The following is a 12,500-nucleotide window of genomic DNA, read 5'->3' on the forward strand; positions in this document are numbered from 1 at the left end:
GCATCAAATGCCTCTCGAAAATGAAAACTTTGCAAAATTCCACTCTGCTCATGCAGTATTCTTCCTTAGCACAATCATAACTCCCTTGCAAATTTCTAGCAAATTTGAGTGATATTAAAAAAGGGTGGCACAATAGGCTTGACATTTTGAATTGTAGTGAATGGGAATTTTTAGCTAAATCTGTGCAAAGTGTATTTTGAGACTAGTCTTGTTCAAAAACAGTAAGGACAGTCATCTGGAAGAGCGCTCCAGTCGCTTTTCCACTTCCCCAGGACATCAAAACCGTCATAAATGGCTAAAGGAGGGATACATGGATGTTTGAACATGGCTACAAGATTAGCAAATGGGCGCTAAAACCTTGCTAGAGAAGGGCTCTTAAAAACAGGCATGGGGAATTTCAAATATGGGAAAGTGGAAAGGGAACTGGAGCATTCTTCCAAATGATTCTCTTCAGTAGTTTTGATCAAAATAGTGTAAAAACACACTTTTCACCGATTTCGCAAAAAAAATGCCCATTTACTGGCGATCAAAGTTTCAAGCATATTTAGCTGCCCTTTAACATTAATCAAACTTGGTTTTACAAAGAGGTTGTGATGGCAAAAGGAACAATACTGCAAAACAGAGCAGGATTTTCAAAACTTGGGTACACGCACGCACACACGCGCACGCACGAAAACACACACGCACGCACATACGCGCGCAAACGCACAAGGAAGACGGGAACAAAAATAAAGTGAAACGGAGGAAAGGCACAGAGGAAAGATCCAGAGGAGAAATACAGTACAGCGCCCTGAAGCGTTAGGAGATAGGACCACACTACACAGCAAGGAGAGAAGGAGGCAGGCCTGGCCGGGGGAGTCACGGGCGGCTCTTCTGTGGCTGACAAAGGATGGAGGTTGAAGGGAAATAAGAGAGGGAGGGCCTCTGTGTCTGGGGTTGACGTTAAAGGAAAGAGAGAAAGGGTCTCTGGTGTTCCGGGGGAGGTGGAGGGGAGATGAGAGAGGGGTGTCTGTGGTTGGGGTTGAAGTTGAAGGGAGATGAGAGAGGGGTGTCTGTGGTTGGGCTTGAAGTTGAAGGGAGATGAGAGAGGGATCTCTGTGGTTGGGCTTGAAGTTGAAGGGAGATGAGAGGCAGTAGGCGGTGTGGGCATGTTTGTACCTGTATGTGTGGGGTTCTTTTTTTGGAGGGGGCAGTGTAAAATTGGCACGGGAAAAGGCAGGGGTTTTGGAAGGCGGGGTAAACTGCAGGATTGGGAACGGCAACATAGGGGGTTTTGGATGGGGGGGGTGGCAGTGTAGGATTGGGACAGGGAATGAAGAGGATTTTGGAGGGGGTGGGGGTCTCATTATTGGGGAGCTTGGATTCAGTACTTACAGCAACATTGGCCCACTGCCATGCAAAACAGTGAGTGGCAGGCACCTTTACGGAGCGAGCGAGCGAACGAAGGAACGAGCGACAGCAGCCCGAAAAAAAGAAGAGGAGAAGAGGAGAAGAAAAGAAGAAGAAGAAGAGAAGTGTAGCGAAAAAGAAAATGAAATTAAATGAAAAAAGAAAGGGGGGAGCAAATGAAAGCCAAGGGGGGAGAGGAAGCAAAGAAGCCTCCACACTACACTCTATGACTGCCAACCACCACCACCACCACACAGGAGCTCTCAATACAAAACCCCCTCAGTTACAGAGTGTGGATTATTAACCCATTGATGGCTCAGTTGGTTTGAGATGAATGACCACATTTCTAATGAAAGATGAGGGCCTTAGGTGTCAATGGGTTAAGGGAACAGGTTGAAGTGGTGTGTGTGTGTGTGTGTGTGTGTGTGTGTGTGTGTGTGTGTGTGTGTGTGTGTGTGTGTGTGTGTGTGTGTGTGTGTGTGTGTGTGTGTGTGTGTGTGTGTGTGTGCTCGTTATTTACTGTTTATTTACTCTTAAAAAAAACGAACCCCTCTTTGCAACTGCAGTTGTTGTTCTGTATATCTCCTGTGCACTTTGTATTTGCTTGTGATGTTGGCTTGATTATGTCCCCTTTTAAAAGTCGCTTTGGTTATAAAGCGTCTGCCGAATGCAATGTAATGTAATGTAATGCAATGTATCAGACCGAACGTGAATTGGACCTGCACTTCACCCTCAAATTTTGCCGCAACGTTGAGGGTGGAAAGTGCACTGCATCTCAGTACACAGTGCACAGTGTGGAGAATGGAACAGGCCCCATGTCTGTGTACACATCTAGCGTGTGTGTGTGTGTGTGTGTGTGTGTGTGTGTGTGTGTGTGTGTGTGTGTGTGTGTGTGTGTGTGTGTGTGTGTGTGTGTGTGTGTGTGTGTGTGTGTGTGTGTGTGTGTGTGTGTGTGTGTGTGTGTGTGTGTGTGTGTACATACCGAGGTAATCTTGAGCGGGGCGTCTGTGTGTGTGTGTGTACGTACCGAGGTCATCTTGACCAGTGTGTGTGTCTGTGCGTGTGTGTGTGTGTGTGTGCGCGTGTGTGTGTGTGTACATACCGAGGTCATCTTGAGCGGGGCGTGTGTGTGTGTGTGTGTGTGAGTGAGTGTGGGTGAGTGTGGGTGTGGGTGTGGGTGTGTGTGTACGTACCGAGGTCATCTTGAGCGGGGCGTGTGTGTGTGTGTGTGTGTGTGTGTGTGTGTGTGTACGTACCGAGGTCATCTTGAGCGGGGCGTGTGTGTGTGTGGTGCAGGCCTGTGTGAGGCGTCCCAGCGTGTCCAGAAACATGCTGCGCAGCTCCCCTGAGTAGCAGTACACCGCGTCGATCTTAGGCCACCAGTCTAGAGGGGACTACACATAGACAACACACACACACACACACACACACACACACACACACACACACACACACACACACACACACACACACACACACACACACACACAGACACACAAACCTAGCATTAAAATACACAACACACACATAGGTAATCATAAAGACACGCACGTACACACACACACACACACACACACACACACACACACACACACACACACAGGTCATCATAAAGACACACACACACACACACACACACACACACACACACACACACACACACACACACACACACACACACACACACACACACACACACACACACACACACACACACACACACACACACACACAGGTCATCATAAAGACACACACACACACACACACACAACACACACAGATACTGCGTCGATCTTAGGCCACCAGTCTAGAGGGGACTACAGGTAGACAACACACACACATAGACCATCATTAAAACACACAAACACAACACACATAGGTCATCATAAAGACACACACACGCACACACACACAGAGACACACAAACCTAGCATTAAAACACACAACACACACATAGGTAATCATAAAGACAGGCACACACGCACACACACACACAGACACGCAAACCTAGCATTAAAATACACAACACACACATAGGTAATCATAAAGACACACACACACACACAGACACTGTGTCGATCTTTGGCCACCAGTCTAGAGGGGACTACAACACAACACACACACATGGAACATCATGAAGACACACACGCTCAAAAGTGAGCACTCACACTCGCACGCACACCCACACACACACACACATACACGTCATCTAGACGGCACACAAAGCAGTAGCTTTCACCACACACACACACACACACACACACACAGCAGTAGCTTTGGCCACCCGTCTAGAGGGGACTACAAGACAACACACATAGGTCATCATGAAGACACAAGCAGACACACACATACACATACACATGCACACACACATGCACATACACATACACATGCACACACACAGACACACAGACACACACACACACAGACAGACAGACAGACAGACAGACACACACACACACACACACACACACACAGACACACACACACACACACACACACACAGACACTGTGTCGATCTTTGGCCACCAGTCTAGAGGGGACTACAACACAACACACACACATGGAACATCATGAAGACACACGCGCTCACAAGCGCGCACTCACACTCGCACGCACACACACACACACACACACACACACGTCATCTAGACGGCACACAAAGCAGTAGATTTCAACACACACACACACACACACACCCACACACACACACACACACACACACACACACACACACACACACACACACACACACACACACACACACACACACACACACACACACACACACACACACACACACACACACACACACACACAGCAGTAGCTTTGGCCACCCGTCTAGAGGGGAGTACAAGACAACACACATAGGTCATCATGAAGACACAAGCAGACACACACACATACACACACACACACACACACACGCACACGCACACGCACACGCACACGCACACGCACACGCACACGCACACGCACACACACACACCAGCTACCTGTTAGCTGGTCTCATAGGATTCAATGTTAATTGCTAGCTTGGATGTAGAATTTGCACTGTCATACTCATTCAGCAAATGGCTGAAATTACAGGCGAAAGATACACCCCAATCAATTAACTCAAGCAGAGGTGGTGTAAAATTAACTTATTTCCAAACATGGCACAATATCACTTTAAGGCCATCCTAAACACCAGACAGACTAATACAGGGGTGATAGTGAAACAAAATCCTGAGCCTGAACTTTCTCCCCTGCTCCAACGACAAGATACTGCATAGTGACGTAACGTAGGCCTATTTTGACACATGTGTAGCCTGTGTAAGACTTTATTCAAGCCTGATAGTAGAAGAAAACCCTGCCTGAACCTGTAACATTTTATGAGATAAGAATAACCTAATGGCTAATTATTACCAATGTTTCTTATTTTTGCAAATTCTGTCAAGCCTGAAATCAGGCATGGAGCCTGCTAATAGCAGAGTAGAGTCTTACGTTGGTGATGATCCTGTGGAGGGAGTGGACCAGTACAAAGTGGAAGGTGGCGGGAGAAGAGGAGGCCAGGCACACCTGTGGACCAGAACCAGGAGAACAGAGAAGCGTACAGGAGAGAGAGATAAGTCAGAGCGGTTCTTTTCTGATATCCATGTGATGTCGGGTGAATACTTGTAGGAGCGGAAAATGATCTGCACACTGCTTGCAAAAGACTTAATTTATTTGGAGCAACGTTTCGATCATAGATCTTCTTCAGGCATCAGCTCCCACATGTGACAGTTTTTTAATTTGGCACCTGCTGATGCTTTTTTGCATGTGCACTTTCCACTACACTCTATGTCGGGTGAATACCCCTTTAGGAGACCTTCAATTAGGAGACCTTCGGAGTCTTGAGGTGGAGAATAAATGGAGTCCCCTTAGCGCTGTAGATGGCGGTAGCGCACATCTTGTGCAAACACCAGAAAAAGAGAAGAAGAAGGAGGGACAACGCCCCCTTAGGAGATTGAATTTTGAGCACACTCCTTTGCATTTATTGGGTGGGCAGGGTTTGACAAATTGTGATGAGAGTAAGCGGTTCAATGGGCAGTCATGGGTAAGCGGTTAGGGCGTCAGACTTGAAGCCCAAAGGTTGCCGGTTCGACTCCCGACCCGCCAGGTTGGTGGGGTGAGTAATTAACCAGTGTGTTAGTAGGTGTGTGTGTGTGTGTGTGTGTGTGTGTGTGTGTGTGTGTGTGTGTGTGTGTGTGTGTGTGTGTGTGTGTGTGTGTGTGTGTGTGTGTGTGTGTGTGTGTGTGTGTGTGTGTGTGTGTGTGTGTGTGTGTGTGTGTGTGTGTGTGTGTGTGTGTGGTACCTTGAGGTGCTGGTGTGTGAATGTGTGTGCGTGTGTTACCTTGAGGTACTGGTTGATTGTGTGTGTGTGTGTGCGCATGTGTGTGTGTGTGCCCTTGATGTGCTGGTTTGTGTGTGGTGTGTGTGTGGTGTGTGTGCGTGTGCGTGCGCGTGCGAGTGCGCGTGCTATGTGCGGTACCTTGAGGTGCTGGTTGTTGTGTGTGTGTGTGTGTGTGTGTGTGTGTGTGTGTGTGTGTGTGTGTGTGTGTGTGTGTGTGTGTGTGTGTGCATGTGTGTGTGCGTCTGTGCGTGTACGTGCCGTACCTTGAGGTGCTGGTTGTTATGGGGGTTGATGCGAAAGCAGGATACGAAGCAGTCGATCATGAGGTCCACATCTGCACTCTGGCTGCCCGCCCCCCGGGAGAACGGCTTGGTGGGGTTGAACAGCAAGGCCTGATGGGAGACAGGTCAAAGGTCACACCGGTAACTCAAGAAGCCTGATGGGAGACAGGTCAAAGGTCAAAGGTCACACAGGTAACTCAAGAAGCCTGATGGGAGACAGATCAAGACGGGTAACTCGAGCGTATAATAAAAAATAATAGTGGCATTAGCTGCTGTTGCACCACCCTGATGTGTCCTATTACTGAAACATCACTGACATAGCCTGATAAACCAGCCTAAACCGTGAAGCTGATGCCAGATCAATGCCACCGCTTGTAGCATCGCGTTCTAGTGTATTTAAGCGAGCCTGCTGTTCCGAAATCTTTAGTTTAAGCTCCTCGCGTTGAAGGTCTAACTCTTTTTCCTTAATTGTGAGCTCTTTTAATTTAGTAATTTAGCCTAAACAGAGTAATTTAGTCTGGCCCCGATGAACGATACCTCCGAAGATTGTTGATGAGAACAACCTGTTGTTTTTTCAAACCGTGCCGGCGCTCTGACCAATCAGCGATCTTTGCCGTTGATGTGTTTTCCCAACGGTGTTGCGAGCTTCGTCGTCACTCCCTCAAAACCCCGCCCGCTTTGATTCAAAACAAATCTCTGCGTTGTAATTGGTTTTGCCAGACTCAGGGCACAGTGTTCAAAACGTTCTCAGATCCTGAACATTTTTCAGCGTCCAGCGGGTGGCGCTGGTTTACCAGGCTATCACTGACCCGCACACCACTACAAATTGTGGTTTGATGCTACCACTACTGATGACAGAGTTCACCTCAGACAGCGAGTGAGTTGAGAGTATAGACTTCTGAATTATAGCCAAAGCACTCAGGGCCTCGATGTAAAATAAAGGTTTTTTTTATATGCATCCTAGCATCTCTAGAAGAGGGTATGTCCATCCGTCAATCTGTCCGTCTAAAAAGCATTCTTGAAAACGCATTTAAAATTGATCTTCGCCGCCATCGGACGCATCTTTATCCGCCTGTCAGACTCGTGAAATACTCTAACTACCTTGAGTCAGAGGAGAGTGTTTTGGATATATTTCAGAGGACTATAAAGCTGTAAAAGGATGATATAATATACAGGGTTCCCACACCTTTTCATGAACAAATTCAAGCACTTTTCAAGCACCTTCAAGCACCAAATTTTCATTTTTCCAGCACCTTTGAATAGGTTGCAGGAAGGGTGTGTGGGGGTCCTCCCCCAGAAAATGCTGTTTTTAAGATGCAATTTCAATTTAAGGGTGTCGAATGGCAAATCCCATACAAACACTTAATTGAAATTCAAGCATTTTCAAAGAATTCAAGCACCAGTGGGAAACCTGACTATCATGTAATATAATACCTTGAGGTCCACCACGATAGGCTGTATGAGCAGGAAGATGGTGGAGTGGAGTAATATAATGCAATGTAATATAATATAATATAATATAATATAATGTAATGTAATGTAACACCTTGAGGTCCACCACGATAGGCTGTATGAGCAGGAAGATGTTGGAATGGAGTAATATAATGTAATGTAATGTAATGTAATGTAATGTAATGCAATGCAATGTAATGTAATGTAATGTAATGTAATGTAATGTAATGTAATGTAATATAATGTAATATAATATAATATAATATACACGTAATATAATATAATATAATATAATATAAATGTAATGTAATGTAATGTAATGTAATGTAACACCTTGAGGTCCACCACAATAGGCTGTATGAGAAGGAAGATGTTGGAGTGGTCCTCCCAGTTGATGTAGGTGGAGGCCTTGCAGAGCTTCACGCAGGCGATGGCTGAGCTCTCCGTCAGCTGCTTGCTACCGCCGTGGCCAACCAGAGCCTTACGCAGGTTGTCCAGGAAGTGCTTCTACAGAGACACACACACACACACACACACACACACACACACACACACATTATAAAGATGGACACATGCACCAGGGCCTTATGGAGGTTATCCAGGAAGTGCTTCTACAGAGGAGAGGAGAGGTGAAGGTGTGTGTGTGTGTGTGTGTGTGTGTGTGTGTGTGTGTGTGTGTGTGTGTGTGTGTGTGTGTGTGTGTGTGTGTGTGTGTGTGTGTGTGTGTGTGTGTGTGTGTGTGTGTGTGTGTACCTTGTTGGCTTTGCTCTCGTCCACGGTGTCTCGTGAGAGTGCCTGCAGGATGTGTGTGTGTGTGTGTGTGTGTGTGTGTGTGTGTGTGTGTGTGTGTGTGTGTGTGTGTGTGTGTGTGTGTGTGTGTGTGTGTGTGTGTGTGTGTGTGTGTGTGTGTGTGTGTGTGTGTGTGCACCTTGTTGGCTTTGCTCTCGTCCACTGTGTCTCGTGAGAGTGCCTGCAGGATGTGTGTGTGTGTGTGTGTGTGTGTGTGTGTGTGTGTGTGTGTGTGTGTGTGTGTGTGTGTGTGTGTGTGTGTGTGTGTGTGTGTGTGTGTGTGTGTGTGTGTGTGTGTTATATACCTTGTTGGCTTTGCTCTCGTCCACGGTGTCTCGTGAGAGTGCCTGCAGGATGTGTGTGTGTGTGTGTGTGTGTGTGTGTGTGTGTGTGTGTGTGTGTGTGTGTGTGTGTGTGTGTGTGTGTGTGTGTGTGTGTGTGTGTGTGTGTGTGTGTGCACCTTGTTGGCTTTGCTCTCGTCCACGGTGTCTCGTGAGAGTGCCTGCAGGATGTGTGTGTGTGTGTGTGTGTGTGTGTGTGTGTGTGTGTGTGTGTGTGTGTGTGTGTGTGTGTGTGTGTGTGTGTGTGTGTGTGTGTGTGTGTGTGTGTGTACCTTGTTGGCTTTGCTCTCGTCCACGGTGTCTCGTGAGAGTGCCTGCAGGATGTCGGGGCAGAGGATGAGCAGGATGATCTGCAGCGGCCACACGGCCGCCTTCCTCTTGGCACTCTCCGCAAAGCTGTCCACCAGGTCAAACAACTTCTCCGCACACTCTGCCAAATAAAAACAAAAACAAGACTTAATAAACACTTAGTGTTTTCTTTTGCCTTGAGACATGTAAAAGTTTTGATCTCTTACCTGACACGTTTTGACGGTGTTACTCCGTCGAAACATGTCAGGTAGAAGATAAAAACTTTTACATGTCGACGGTGTTACACCGTCGAAACATGTCAGGTAAAAGATAAAAACTTTTACAAAAGAAAACACTACGTTTTTTATGTTAAACAGTTAGACATAATGCATACCTGCCAACCTTTAAAAAAAAATTTGAGTAGCAACTTATCGCGGCGCGGCAATTCACGGCGCAACAACTTGGCATGGCAAAGCAACGGGGTCGCCGGCGGGCCCATCTGAGAGGCTACTTTGTTTTGCATAGTCTGCCCTACACCTAGGGTTGCCAAATGTCAACAAGGAAGATATGAGACACTTCATTCAGGCAGGGGGGTCCTCCCCCAGAAAAAAATGCTTTTCTTAGATGGAATTTCCTGCATTTTAATGCATTTTAGCCAAACATCCCATGTATCTGACAAATAGTTTATCTTGCTCTTCACAGTACTTTGAACTACCATAATTTATTAAACTTTCATGGAAGATGTTTTTTTTTGTTTCACACCAATAAAATGCTATGATATAGTGTGCTGGAATTCAGGCCTCTAAATTAACTTTATTGATCACCAGCCAATATGGCTGTTAATCTTACTAGTCAAACATACCACAAGTCTGGCTAGTAGGCCTAAGTGGCCTAAGTTATCCTATGTACCAGCCAAACAGAGAATTTGGTCACTTGGGGGGTGTTAAGGAGCTGGAATTGAGTATGAAATTGAAGCATTTGCTGATTATTTTTTTGGCTGTAGAAGGTACATGCAGGAAAATGCATAATTTGATTATATAATACCGAGGCATTTCAGTGATTTTTATGAACAAAAAGTTGAATTGTAATGATTCTTACATCATCTCCCCCAATATTAATAAATGGTGATGTCACCTACTGTGAAGAAGCATCAGCAGTAGAGAAAAAGATAAAGACAAGTGTTATCTAAGATAGGATAATATCAGGTTAATATTATTACCTTGGGGGCTAACATCAAAATCACACTTTCAGCATTCATTCAGTACAAAATGCGTCATGTAGTGGCTCTACTGTGGGACGGGGGCTAATGGCCAATGCTCTTGGAACTTCCACGGTAACTTTTGAGGGGCATCGCTTTTTTTTCACTTCTCTGTATAATAGTAGGCCTATCTACCCTCATCTGCCGCCATGAGTTGGCTATTGTTCACTGTTCGGCACATATATGATGATAGGAGAATTGATTTTATTAATAGATTGCCATACGTGATTACGGATAGTAGTCGTGGAGTGATGCATATTTGGTATGACGCACGACCTGTTACACCTGTTCACAGAATGGGCCATGACTCAGGGGGGAACAGTATTCCTATACGGTGTCATGGTAGGTTACGGATGTAGACCTACTCCGAGCACAACCGTTAGAACTATCGCTTTATTTTCCCGAGTTAAAATGATCCGGCGCAAAGGGAAACCGAATTTAGTTTGCTAATCTGCTAATTTATAGCGCAGTCATCGACACATTTTCTCATTCGGAAGTAATCTCGTTTCGGTCCAATATCAAAACAAGCAACAACATATTGCCGTCAAATACGGCGAAACATTGGGTGAATCATTACGACAGACCTCGGCCTTTATTTTCATAAGTTTACGGATTTAGCAACTGGACGCAATTCACTATTCCCATACAGGCTACCTTTCTCAAAGTACATTTACCTTTGAAACAGTGATTTTGACGGTGCTCACTTGTAAAACTACAGCGACAGTACCAAGATGGATAATACATGATGGAGGGGGGGGACACTAGTTTCAGAGATTATAGGAGTACATTACCCAGTCTCTCTGCTTGTGTGATTTTGAAGCAAACTTTCTATCGGCAGTTGATGCCTCGACTCGAGAGGAGCGCAAGACAACAAATGAAGGCCTCTAAACTAGCGCTCTGATTGGTCAATATTCCCCCCCCCCCACGTTGCTGGCCAATAGAAAGGCCAGCGCGAGACAATTGCAAGCAGAGCCATATCTACGGCTCTGTCTGGTTGCAAGTCTACAGAGCAATTTATAAGGGCCCATGAACATACTTTGCTATTGATTTTTCGCATATTTTGAAGTGACAGCGCCGTAGTTTGATGTCAAAATCCGTATCTGCTACACAAAATGCGCAATGGTCGGCAGGTATGCATAATGAACTTAATACATGTGAAAAACAAGACTTTTCTATTTCTCTTTAAGTATTTTTGGGGGCTTTTTGGCCTTTATTATTACAGGACCGTGTGAGAGTAGACAGGAAATGATATGAAGAGAGAGATGGGGCAGGTCCAGGGAAAGGACCCCGACCGTGGCCGGACTCGAACCGGGGTCCCCCTGGGCAATGTAGGCCTAAGCCCAGGGGGGTGCGTGTGTGCGTGTGTGTGTGTGTGTGTGTGTGTGTGTGTGTGTGCATGTGCATGTGCGTACCCACCTGCCATTTCTGCTTGTGGTTTCTGATAGAGCTTTGTGAACTCGTCTGGATAATTCTCCACCCAATTCCAAAACGCCTGTTAAGAGAAAAATTACAGAAAACTATAAAAGTGCTTTTAAATGTCATTATTATATGGTGTGACGTCATCGTTCGAATGCTCCATTCATTTCAATAGGGCTCCCCAACATTCGCACATCTGATATTTGAGATAAGGACGAGTTGGTCTATATCAGACCGCTGTCAATGGCAACAAGACATTTCACTGCTGTGTTCCACAACGGCACTATTTTGTGTTGCGCAGCAACAATCTTTTGACATGAAAAATTATAATAAACTTAACATTAAATAAAGAAATGTCCCCGCCATGTGTGAATCATTTAAGTATATCCATATAATAAGCGGGTTAACGTTCGGCGAGTCGGTCACTTTGTGGAATAGCAGCACTTCAGAGAGAACAAGACCCCTCCGCTCCGCGTCGGGGTCTAAAGATTCTCTCTGTCGTGCTGCTATTCCACGGTAGCGACCTTCTCGCCGAACGTTAACCCTTACTTAAATGTGCACCATGTAAGATTGTGGCCACTGCAACTATTCTGCTCATTGTATCTGTGCTGCCTATTGCCAAATTTGATCTTTATATGAATATTAAAAAAATAATAAACCAATATTTACTAGAATGACTACAGGACGGCAGCTAACAATGTCTATTTCTTGAAATTCTAAATGGCGGACCATGGAGACGATCCCCCTCTTCATGTATGTAAAATGCCATTTTCCCAGTCATAATGAATAACTAAAATTAATGATGGTGGTAAGTATTTGTTAAAAAGGTAACATTTGTGAATGGACAGCATGAATTCTGGAAATGAACTAATAAAAATATTACTCAGTGCACCTTTAAAGCTGCTACAAAC

General features: G+C 45.6%; 1 protein-coding gene across 1 annotated transcript in view; it reads right to left on the minus strand.

Annotated features, from left to right (window-relative positions):
• The window catches only part of nf1b (neurofibromin 1b), a 193,838-nt gene that overhangs the window by 153,617 nt on the left and 27,721 nt on the right, over positions 1 to 12,500 (minus strand). The window contains exons 7-12 of the mRNA XM_063202868.1: positions 11,590 to 11,665; positions 8,900 to 9,057; positions 7,831 to 8,004; positions 6,028 to 6,156; positions 4,876 to 4,950; positions 2,646 to 2,783 (exon numbers count right to left, since the gene is read on the minus strand). Coding sequence (XP_063058938.1) covers positions 2,646 to 2,783; positions 4,876 to 4,950; positions 6,028 to 6,156; positions 7,831 to 8,004; positions 8,900 to 9,057; positions 11,590 to 11,665 — 750 coding nt within the window. The remainder of the gene's footprint in view (positions 1 to 2,645; positions 2,784 to 4,875; positions 4,951 to 6,027; positions 6,157 to 7,830; positions 8,005 to 8,899; positions 9,058 to 11,589; positions 11,666 to 12,500) is intronic.

This window comes from Engraulis encrasicolus, chromosome 7 (assembly GCF_034702125.1).
Source record: "Engraulis encrasicolus isolate BLACKSEA-1 chromosome 7, IST_EnEncr_1.0, whole genome shotgun sequence".
NCBI lineage: Eukaryota > Metazoa > Chordata > Actinopteri > Clupeiformes > Engraulidae > Engraulis > Engraulis encrasicolus.